A 12439-nucleotide genomic window follows, 5' to 3' on the forward strand; every position below is an offset into this window, starting at 1 on the left:
AAGGTATTCATATAAGTAGAGGGAGGGGTTGCTAGGAGGAAGCCACCATCTTGGCTCAACCCAACACCACTGGGCCTGGGATTTGAGCCAAGATGGTGGCTTTCTCACAAAGCCAGCTCTCACAACATCACAGGGTCCCAAGCTGGTCCCCAGCTACACTGTATCTTTGGGAAAGACCATGGAAAATGGCCTCTGGTACACACTGACAGTCAAACACAGGAGTGCTGGGATTAATTAAACCTTTCCTTCCTTTTTTCAAATGAGCTCGAAAGATAGATGTTCTAGTCTGCCTAGTCTGTCACAGTCTTAACAGGAGCCGTTGTCCTGGGAACCAGGACGTGTTTTATCGCAACAGGAGGCTGTGCGGACATTTCGATTCCTGCTGAAGACACAAGTGCCGCGATCGCCCGGCGGCACCGCGCAGGGGTGAGAACCAGCGAGAGACTGCCACAATCAGGGTCGTTTCCTCATGAAGTGAAGGCGCCAGTCCTGCAGGGGGGTTGAATCAGTCGTGCGCTGCGTCTACGCTGAAGCAAAATCGGGACAAGTCGTCCAATTCAAATACGAGGCCTGAGCAAACAGCCAAATGTAAAATGTAAAAACCGCAAAGTCAGTTTCCTCAATCTGTATTTGCAAACTTGAAAAAAAAAAATGGTGCCCTGAGGCGTCAGACATGCAGTCTTCTTCCTTGTTCAACAATTGCAACGCAACCTGACTGAAATCTCTCCAGTCAGATAAGAATGCTGAAGGTCTTCAGCTGACTGAACACAGACTGGTGAAGGGAAGGAGGCAGCACACTTCCTGCCAACTCCTGAAATTGAGAGTTTATTTTTGATTTTTGGGGGGGAAATGTCTGTTCTACGTCCTGTGGGGAGGCAATATGTCCCAGTTCCCAGCACACAGCGTCCCCCCGTCGTTTCTGAATTTCCAGAGAGGCAGGAGCCAGGGCTCAGCTGTGGAATGCAAGGCCCTGTGCACTCAAGCAGAAGAAAGAAAACTCTTTAAGAGAAAATGCAGTATACTAACAAGATCTTCAGAATAGGAATTCTCTGTGAACGCTGGGCAATACAACCTTTATGGAACTGTGTGAGAACTGAGTGGAGATGATACTGTATAGGAACAAGTAATAGGTTTATTCCATGCTGAAAAGAGAGAGAGAGAAGAGAGAAAACAACGTTTTGGCTGTGAAGCCTTCTTCAGGTGAAGAAGGCTTCACAGCCGAAACATTGTGTTTTCTCTCTTCTCTTTTCAGCATGGAATAAACCTATTACTTGTTCCTTTGCAGACTACGCCTGCTGACGCAGCTCCTCACCTGACGATACTGTATGACGGGAATGGAATTCAAACTGTTTGTGCAGTTGAAAGGAGACCACGATGAAAGGCCTGCAGTGCAACAGGGATCCACCTGCTATTTACTGAGAAGGCAGATTTGGTCATTTATCTAATTCTGTTGAATTTTGACTCAAGTGATTTGTGTTTTTGTTTTTGCTTCTCTGTCTTACTTTACAGACAAAACTGTTGGTGCTTTAAAGCACCCAGGCACCAGTCTGCGCACTAGCAGGGACGAACATGTTTTTGGCGATTCCCTTTAATATCTTTGTATTGGAGCACACATGCAAACAAACGAGCATTTCATTGCACTTGCGCGTATGACAGTAAACTGAACTGAACACTGCTTAACAGAAACTGTCCAAGGTCGCAGTTCTCCTATTAGGAAGTATCAAGCTGCGTCCTCTTGTGCCCTCTTCCCCTGTTCTCTCCGTTGCTACTGGGGCTGATGTTCCCAAAGCACCGCAGCGCTGTGCTGTCACTGTTGGTGAAGCATGCTGCCTTGCCCCAGTGCTTTTCATAAAAAACACATTGTTCCTGGACCACGGCTGAAAACAGCACAACACTACTTGAAGCTCTGGTGTGCACGACCAATAAAAACCGTCAGTAAGCCAGCCCTCATGGGGGAGAACATGGGATTGAAAAGCAGCCAAACACTGAGGTCAGATACACATTCTCTAAAGAAATCTCTCAGGTATTAAGAAGCAGAAGAGCAGGCTTTTCAAATACCATGAAGAAAACAACAATAAAAGATTAAGTCAACCCACTAACCTACTTGAGTATTAACAGTCACACAATTACCAGAGGCCACAAGTAGAAACAGTTTTGAAGTGCTTTGAAAACTGAGAAAAAGAGGCACTTCTTTCTGCAATCGGTTGTGGAAGTATGGAACCCGTTGTTGAAGCCAATACGCTGGACTCCATCAAGAAATGGCTGAATGAAATCTCTGCATCAGTTAGCTTATAACAACCAAATACCAGATGGGCCAAAGTTTTATTGTCTAAAGTGCCTGAACTGCAGGGTTTATGCCGTCTATATACCATGCTGGTTTCAGGTGGAGATATATTGCGTGGAATCTTGATTTAGGCCTTCTCCAATGACCTTCAGGCTGGACTGGTGCAGCGCAAGCCAGGATAACCAAGCCCTGGTTTTGGTCATAGGAAGCTAAGCTGATTCTGCCTACAAAGTCCCTGGCAGCACTAGAGCAGGTCCGGTACCGTGTAGGTACTGCAAACCCAAGGTCCATGTAGGTTAAGACTGTGCAAGCCTACTGAATGTTAACATTATAGGCCGAGGATCTTCTGGAATAAAGTGTTTTACACCAAAATGTTAAGTATCTGGAAACCACCCTCCGGGAATTTATATCAGCACCTTTTAAAGCAAGCTGAACTATATCAAGGAATTTTGCTTTTATTTTATCATGCTAACTACATCACAAAAAAGATAAGAACTTTAAAAAATACACCAGAGCACCAATCTGAACTATTTTGGGACAGCCCCAGCTGTTTTCCGGACGTCCATGGGAGAGATTGTTGTGTATTATTTCTTCGTCTCCGGCGGGCTCTCTCTGCTTCTCCTCGCCAGCTCCTGTGAGCTGCTGACACACCCCTGAGAGGCGCCATTCCTTTCCCAAGCACCTCCCAGACCCTGCCTGAGCTCCGTCCGGCAGCGCGGCGAGCTCCAGCATCAGGAGAGGGGGCGACGTTTCTCCACGCCTGATCAGCACCAAAGCATCCCCATAACCCGTCTGCAACATTATTTCTGATTAAAGACCAAAACAAATAAGGAACTTCAAATGTCATTTTGCAGGTCTGGCGGACGACAGTCTCCATACTGAATGAAGTAAAGGGGAAACAGAACTAAGAACAAAAAGACAAACATTCCAATGCAAATCACAGCTCTCAGTTTAAGATCCAGCTTAAAATATTTCACTGAGTTTGAACAGAAACATGTTCTGTAGGGCAGGGGCTACAGGGCTGGTTGTGGAAGACTACTCTCTCTTCGGTTTTCTGCGCCAGCTGAGTTCTTAATCACAGGCTGATTCAGTTCTCCGCTTGGGGCATATTTGTAAATGTGCTTCCGGCTCTTAAAAAGGGCAGATGGGATTTGTGATTTACATCTGCCCTGTGTCACGTCATGTCGCTCAGGTGATCAAGCTTAGAGTTTGTTCTCAGGTCTTGGTTTGATTAGTTCCCATTTATATTTGGTCAGAAAGCACAATTGACTATTGTTCTCTATCACCTGTTGACTGTTTTGGCTGTTAATGACAGTGACAATAATCACTTTTTATTATGTTCCGGTTTGTAGTGTACTGTCCACATTGTGTGGCGTTGTGTGTGGTACTGTGTAGGTCCCGAGAGAACGGCGCAAATAAGCATTCCAATGTACATGTACATACTGTACAGCCATAACCTCCTCTTATCAACTCTGCTTCTTGCTTTCTGACTATACTTCGCTTTGATCAGACACTTGGCTCCTGGGGTTTTATGTCTTTGATCTTGGCTTAGCTCGCCTTGACTTTGCTTGTGGATTTCTCTGGTGTTTTACTTCCATGTTTACCCGGCTACAAACATAGCTAGCACTTGCACTACGCTTCTGGTTTTTCCTTCGAACTGTCTTTGGACTCCCTGCCAGCTTCGTCTGCACTTAGGTTCTCCGGACTGTCTAGGTTGGACACCCTTCTCATCCAAGTAAGGGCAGAGATATTACACCATGTACCAGCTTCTGAATTTCCGAGCTGTCCTCTTTCTGGTGTGCTGCCTGAAGTGTAACCAACTGATCTGCAGGAGGAAAACAATGCTCACTGAGTTTTGACACATTGAAACAGTGTCACTCCTCCCTGTGTCAGTTCATCCTAAATCGGTCATCTGGCGAGAGTCAAGGAGAGGGAGGGTTCATCGTGCCAAGGTTGCTGTGTTTTTGACACTCAGGACTGACCGAAGAAATGAATGACGTCACATTCTAAACAAACCAGCAGGTCAATTCAGGCATCTGTTAGCACTGGAGATCTAGAGCTCAGCTGGAAAGAACAGACTACGTTCCCCAAGGAGCCGGCCTGGGAATCAGTGCAGTAGAGAGCGCGAGAACGAGTCTCCTCTTAAACCCCAACAAATAGAGTGGGAACAACAACAGCACTAAGCTAAAGAACCCGGTCAGAATTCTCTGAATACAACTTTAAGGATCGCAAATCACAACACAGAGGCCCAGCACCTTTAGTGACTCCTGAGAAATACATTAAAAGATCTCATGGCACTTTTCAAAAAAGTAAAAGCATTAACCCAGTGTCCTGGCCTTCCTAACATACTCCCTTAATTCAACTGGGAAAGAAGCATTTATCTTCTAGTCCTGATCTGCTGTTCATCAGTGGAAGATGAAGTAGCTCCTCTCCTCTACATAAAGAGCTTACAGATCTTTGGGATAAAAGCCGCTATATAAATCTGAGGAATTCTTACTACAGGTGCCATGTTTGATGCAAACTGCATGTAGCAGCAATGTCCTTTGCTCACACTACTGCTGAGCAAAAGGGGGACCCTCCCTCTTGACCCCAGAGCTGTTCATACTGCTAGATACAGACATCCAAAGCTACCACACCACACTAAATGCCTTTCAGAGTCTGTAACACAAATGGCATAAAACACTAGACTTTTCTCTAGTCCACCAAGTACACATCAAGTTTACTAACCCAACAACTCAGGTCATTAGAAAACATCTGATTTCTTATCATGCCTTCAGACTCCCCTACAAAAGCAATTATCACCTGAACAAACTTCCTTATTTAAAATTTTTAAGGGGAATAAAAACTGCTTTGAGTCACACAGTGCAACATGCACAAGGAGGGATTAGAAAGCCCTGCTGGATAACTACCAGTATAACCACCATTGGCAGCTTCTATATAAACTTGGTGTTGGGGGTATCTGGCGAGCATGTGACCATGCAGATGCACCACGAAAGGCATCCAGAAGGCTTGAATACAAAACAAAAACTCAATTTCAGTGTATCCATGTAGCTCAGCATAGTCAAAACACGGCCAGACTGAAGCTGAAGCTTTCTGAAACGCCTGTGTTACTTCTGGCTCGACTTTGCCAGTAAGATAAGATCATAGATAAGATCACTTTATTGGCCATATACAATTTCTTGTATTAGGAAGTTGTCTTTTCGCATACCCCAGCTTGCTCTCCCTGAGACACACAGACAGGGAGAGAAACTTGGGGTCAGAGCTCAGGGTCAGCCATTGTGCAGCGCCCCTGGAGCAGTTGGGGTGAAGGGCCTCACTCAGGGCCCCAACGGAGTAGGATTCCTCTGCCGGCCGCGGGATACAAACCGGCAACCTTCCAGCCACAGGCGCAGATCCTGAGCCACAGAGCCACCGCTCCGCCCCGATAATCCCAGGGGGAAAAACGTTTTGTACAGGAGAATCAGAAACAAGAGGAAAACGAGCAGCCGAATTGTTCCTCTTCCTGAAAACGCCGTACGCACAGACGGAGTGCGGGACAGATTCAGATACCTCCGGACCAGTAGGCAGCCCACCACTGCGGCCGCAGGTTGATTCCGGACTGTGCCGAGCTGGGGAACACACCAGCGGGCTGCGATGACAGAAGGTGCAGGATACTCTCTCACGTTTCCCTGTCTTCAGCCTGAAACGTGCTGCGGCAGCGTGGGGAATACGTTGTGCCATAATTAGTTGCCACGCTTCGTCACGAGCTCTAATTGCTCGGCTTTTTACAGCAGTGTTCACGATAAAGTCTTCTTAATAAAAAAGGGTCCCGCTTTAAATGTCAGGTATAAAATAAGGAGAGCCGGTAATAAATATTATTAATAATAATAAACTTTATTTTATATAGCACCTTCAAAAGTGGCTTCTCAAAGCACTTCATGACGATGGTAATGTTAAAACCACGTGTACAGAGCTCAGGAATGCCAAGAGACTTTGTACCTTTTCTATAAAAGTGAATGAATGACCATGTTTAAGGAAAAACAGCCCTACTACAGCTTGGTTCAACCACCCTGTCCCTGGTTTGCAGAGCTCAGCTTTCAACACACAGAGAGAGGCAGGAACATGCAGTACGTGCTGTGAGGAAGGAATCGCTGAGAATAACACAGGTCGTCTGCTAAGCTTCAATCTTAGCCTAATTAGTTATGCAAGAGCTTAATTAAGCATTAAAGAGCAAGATGTGCAGTGTGCTACACTCCCAGCGCAATCACATGACCCCTGAAATCAGAAGCACTGCTAGACTCAGCAGGAAGGAAGGGGAATTAATGAGTTTCCCACTTGGCAGCAACTCTACCCATCCCCGTGCCTGACAGGCTGTGTACCAGAGCCAGGGTTTGAACATGTACAAGGGAAGCCTCCCCCCACCTACTGTACAAATATCATAGAGATGGCTTAGCAATAACAGCATGTGGGAGGCGGAGACATGAAAATATATCTTCATAAAAATATATGGCAGGCAAATGCAAAGATAACATGCTTTCATTTTAAACAGTACAGGAGCACTAGTGACGTACGTTTCTCTGGGTCTGCCTTATTCATGTGACAAACTCAAGAAGCAAAGCGTACGCGTGCTGGCTTACTGAAAAAGCCTGAAACTGGGAACAGCTCTGGTCGGTCATGTACAGTACCAGTTAAAAGTTGGAGTGCACCTGCATGAAACCAGGTTTTTCCTTGCTGTGGCCAAGACTATTAAATGATATGAAGAAACTGGCACTCATGAGGGCCAGGCAGGCCAGAGGTGAGAATACATTCACTAGAGCCACAAGTCTGAGAAACTGGAGACTGACTGCACCTGAAATACAAGCTGAGCTCAGTGCAACTAGAAGTACAGATGTTTCAACATCAACTGTTCAGAGGAGGAAGCGTGAAGCTGGCCTACCAGGAAGAACTGCTGCAAAGAAACCATTGTTAAGAGTGCAGGATAAGAGTAAGAGACCTGCCTGGGCCAAAAACACAGAAACAGGACCTTTGAGGCCAGCTTCATGCAGCCTCCTCTGAACAGTTGATGTTGAAACATTTGTACTTCTAGTACAAATCTGTACTTAAAGTAATTATAGACTGTCTTTTTTCCTTGCTTGCTGAGCAAATTTTGCCACGTTCATTGAGGAATTTTGCCCATGCTCCCTATATTTATAGTAATTGTAGACCCTCACCTGTTTACCAATAACTGGTGACAGAAGAATAATGGGGTAACATGCTAGTTAACTGTGAGAACATCTAACAAAGACAATTTTAAACTTTGTTTAGTGTTCTAACAGCATGTTATACACATTTCTGACTTTTAACTAACCTGGGCTTCAGACTGAAATCCGCTTACTTTGGGTGTTCATTTTATTGAAAATGAAAAATCAACAGCTTCAATTTAGTTCACTTAAGATTATAAGTACACATATCATGTAATGAAATATTAAGTGTTTATAGACAAGTTTATACAGTTGAAAGCAGAGATAATCATGAAAAATGTGGTTTCCAGCAGGTGCACTCAAACTTTTGACTGGTACTGTATGTGTACAGCTGCAATACGGGCAGAGCCCTCCAAAAGTATTGGCACAGCACGGTCAAAACTGTTCTTCTGCTTTACATTCAAACACAATTGACATTTGTGATTGTGAGATTAACAGCAATGATAAATGCAACATGATGGACATTTTCTTTTTGGGTAATGTCAAACATACAATCAACCACATTACAAATTACATCGGGACTCACGATGAGCCAGGTCGACAGGTGGTCATGACCAGGCTAGGCCAGGCTTCACAGATGAGCTGCTGTTCTCTGGGGCTAGCACAGCATCCTTCTTTCTCAGCACTTTCACCTCTCCATCTCTTTCGTAAGAGTTAACCTTGGTGTGATCTGGCCACAAATCTTTGTTCCGAAACTCTCCTGGCCCACCTTTGTTCGTCTGTAGCCAGGTGGAGGTGGTGTCATGGCCGGGGCATGCATGCCTGTCACTGGAACTGTGGAACTGTGGAACTGCCTCACTCGTGTGTAGCGATGAAGTGACTAATGCTGGCAGCAGCAGAATGAATTCTGACGTTTACAGGAACATTTCATCTGCTTGTGTAAAATACACTGCTTCCATACTCATTGTGTTGCACTGCACCATGCAGCAAGACAGGGACCTAAAGCACAACGCCAAGGCAACCGAGGGGCTCATCAGAAGGAAGAGGTGAATCGTCTTGGACTGGCCAGGTCAATTTACAGGACAGATTTCTCATGCTGGGAAAAATTAAAGCCGGAACAGGCAAGAACACGAAGGGGCTTTGGCAGTGACTTGGCAAAGCATCTCAGAAGATGACACAAAGAGCTCAGTGAGCTTAATGAGGCACAGACTTAGTGCAGTTACTTTCGCAGGGATAAAAACACAAAAAAACTTAATTTTACACTCTGTAATTTACGTTCCCGATACCTATGGTCTGTTGAAATCTCCAGGCTGAATCCATTTTTTGTTCTGTTATGATGAAATGGATGCAATATACTATGCTGCGCTAACCATTTGTTTTAAATTTCATGATCGCAAATACTGTACAAAATGTTTGACTGTGAAGAGAAAAAGATCAGATTTGACTTTGCTACAGCACTACCATGTGCTCAGAGAAACAGAGACAATTAGGCAGATGGAAAATATGACGCAAGCAGGCCTCTCTTCAGTCTCTGTAGGGGTGGCCAAGTGTACATACCGTGCAAGTTGGACAGTGCGTATTCCAGACCCTTCATGGTTTTCACCTGGTTGCTCTTGAATCTGGCCAGACCGAACTCCTGGGAATGCAGACAGGAAGGGTGATCAAGGGCCATGTGAAAAGCTCACCAAACACATCTGCACAATCACTCTCCCGGGCACACTAACAGCCACACCGGAGACTCAGCCAAGGATACAAACCCTACGTTTATGTTGTAAAGCAATCTACACGAGTTCTAATTTTTCACAACACAAATCGAAAACAAAAGAATAAACATTTCACCCAAATTTCCTTTTTAAGATATTAATATAATGCATATAATTCAGTAGCTTTTAAAGTTCCCCTTTTTTCTTTGCCTTCCCCTCCCAAATTATTGTTATTGGCAAATTTCGCTCAATCAGAATTCACTAATTTAATGAATACCACTCTCGGACACATAAGAATCTCCACTTTGGCTGGATAAAGAAAATCATCAGAATAGGCAGTGAACATATATCTTCATTGTGAATAGCACTGCAAGCCCTCCCCTCTAAGTCCTAAGGACACTGAGGAGAAAACACTGTAATATAAGAATGTTTATAAATGAAAGATGACCAATCAGAAAGAAATAAGCCAATAAAATGTTTGAGAACACAAAAACTGAAAAAAGCATACTGTATACTGTATGACTAAGTACATGGGAAATGGTAACAAATGAGAAGAGACCCATCTAGCCCATTTAGTAGTTAACTGATCCAGGGATCTCATCCAGCTGTTTCTTGAAAGTAGTTTCAACAACGTGGCGGCGTAGCTTGTTCCACACTCCCACCACCCTTTGTGTAAAGAGACTCCCACATATATTAAGCATTAATGGGAATGTAATGCCTTTGAACATTTAGAATGAAGCTCCTGAACAGTGGCCAGAAAGCCAGCGTGCCGGTGGTGGAAGGTACCTGGATGGCCCTGGAGAAACCAAACACCGCCGAGCTGATCCAGGCCTCACGGCTGAGCTGCGTGCAGGCCGGCCTCTCGCGGTTCATCCTGTACACGCAGCGCTCCTCCACCACCTGCACAGCGCACACAAACGGGAGCCCGTCAACATTCGCCTCAAGCCACCTGCGCTTCCGCCTGTTGGCCCAACACGCAAACGAGCCTACGGAGCTCGAAAAGCGCAGTTTGGGTGGCACGGCAGGAGCACGTCGAACCTCACGAGTCCCTGCCCTGCATTCGGATTTTACCACATGACCTTTTTGGCAGATTAATAACCATAAACTGGCTAGGAGGGTTGGCTAGTCTTTTTCTTTCAAAACTGCCTTGGTACACTTACAGAGTGTCATATCTGTAAGCTAGGTGATCCTAGCTGCTCTGTGTGGTTAAGAAACAGAACCATCAGAAACTAAAGAAACAGCGAGGCTGGTCTCATCTACTTACTGTAGATCCTTGTCAAGCACTGCAGTTCATAATAATAATAATAATAATTGCTTACACTTATATCAGTGCTTGTCTTGACACGCCACTTAAAGCGCTTTACAGGTCATGGGGACTCCCCTCCACCACCACCAGTGTGCAGCCGCACCTGGATGATGCGACAGCAGCCCGTACTGCGCTCACAGTACACTCACCACACCGCAGCTCTCAGTGGGGAGGAAAGCAGAGAGATGAAGCCTGTTCATAGATGGGCGTTATTAGGTCATGATTGGTAAAGGCCAGGACGCCGGGGGTAAACCATTACTCTTTTTGAGAAATACCCCCCTAGGATTTTTTAATGAGCATGGAGAGTCTAGACCTCAGCTTTATGTCTCATCTGAAGGATGGCGCCTTTTTACAGTATAGTGTCCCTGTCACTATACTGGGGCATCCGCAACACCCTGGAATCTACTTGCACCCACTCCAATTCCAGAAACAGAGTTTAAAACCCCCCAGTGTGTTGTGTATATTGTATTATGTATTTGCCTTGTAATTTGCACTATCTGCACCCTGTCTACAATATCTGTCAGTGTCCTGTCTGTATTTGCACCGTGGACCAGGAGGAATGATATTTTGTTTCACTGTATGCTTGTATATGGCTGGAGTGACAAATAAACGTGAACTTGAACTTGACCTGAATTTATGACCCACATAGACAGTAGGGTGAGCACCCCCTGCTGGCCCCACTAACTCCTCTTGCAGCAGCAACCTTAGTTTTTCCCAGGAGGACTCCCATCCAGGTAGTGACCAGGCTCACACCTGCTGAGCTTCAGTGGGTTGTCACCTGTGAGTTGCAGGGTGATATGGCTGCTGGCTGACTGCAGTTCAGCTGCAGGTCTCCTTCCCAAGAGGCCTAAATTATCAAAGCGAAGGAGGGCACTGGTGGAGCAATCTGTTTTACTTTTACTTGCTTTACTCGTTCTGTAAAGCGCTTAGAGAAGACAACTTTAAAGGCACTTTACACAATAAAGTTTATTATTACTTTCAGAAGCCCACCCTACCCCACACATCACAGCTGAAAACAGCAAAAAAACACTTGGAAAGTAAAATTCTAAGAGTTCTGAGAATCGTTGCTCTCCCTCCAATTTTGTTTTTATTACTCCTTTTAAGTATCGTACTGAGTGCCTTTTGTGAAATATTCCACCATGTATCCAACAGGGGGTCTGTGTTCTGTTCCTGCATGATGCGTCTATGCCAGCACAGACTTTTCTACGTCTTGTACAGTGTGGGTTTCATGTGTTCGAGCAGCAGTCCTTTTGCTTTATACCCTGCTGTGCATATGGGTGTAACCAGACCACGAAAGGAAAAGATGAACCCCTGAGCCATCTGTGCATCAGACTGACGAGTTCAAAGTGAAGTAGTTCTGGGCTTCAAAGAGACGAGACCATCTCTGTTGGTTTTAATGAAACAACAGAAACCACAAGGAAACGCTAACTCAGCTTTATCATTTCCAGGCAAGGGTTACATACTGTTCATGATACGATGACAGTTTGCAGCTGAAAGTGTATTCATTACTACAATGAGGATATTGTTCTTTCCTGTAAATTTATGGTTATTTCTTTACCTTTGCAAATTTAACTTAAAACAACTACCTTTAGAGATTAAAATGGAAACTTTCGAAAAGCACTTATAAATATGATACCCAGCACTGTACTGCGATGTATAAGAACACCAGGTTTTGCCGGTGTCCCAGTACAATTCCACTACTATAGAGCCAAGGCGTGCCTTGAAGTTTCGCCCACAATTACTCTACCAGCCCCTTCACCCATGAAAGCAAAGTCCAGGCAAGGAAATTCACAACTGCAGTCCCAATTTCTCACAACACTAATTAAATCCCAGTTACAGAATTCACTGACAGTATAGAATCATTTTACGAATTTTGAATTGAGCACAAAATCGTGAATATGTAAGTACTGTAAGTCACCATGTTGTTGCGAACCGCTGGTCTTGCCATGGGCGAGAGAGTTCCCACAAAACTGCGATGTGATGAGGC

At 44.9% G+C, this 12439-nt stretch overlaps 1 protein-coding gene across 1 annotated transcript in view; it reads right to left on the minus strand.

Moving 5' to 3' along the window:
* The window catches only part of LOC148841671 (PRELI domain-containing protein 1, mitochondrial-like), a 30072-nt gene that overhangs the window by 1591 nt on the left and 16042 nt on the right, over positions 1–12439 (minus strand). The window contains exons 4-5 of the mRNA XM_088918378.1: positions 9933–10046; positions 9001–9079 (exon numbers count right to left, since the gene is read on the minus strand). Of these exons, the coding sequence (XP_088774504.1) occupies positions 9001–9079; positions 9933–10046 (193 nt within the window). The remainder of the gene's footprint in view (positions 1–9000; positions 9080–9932; positions 10047–12439) is intronic.

Source organism: Atractosteus spatula, chromosome 1, assembly GCF_055471065.1.
Source record: "Atractosteus spatula isolate fAtrSpa1 chromosome 1, fAtrSpa1.hap1, whole genome shotgun sequence".
Taxonomy (NCBI): domain Eukaryota; kingdom Metazoa; phylum Chordata; class Actinopteri; order Semionotiformes; family Lepisosteidae; genus Atractosteus; species Atractosteus spatula.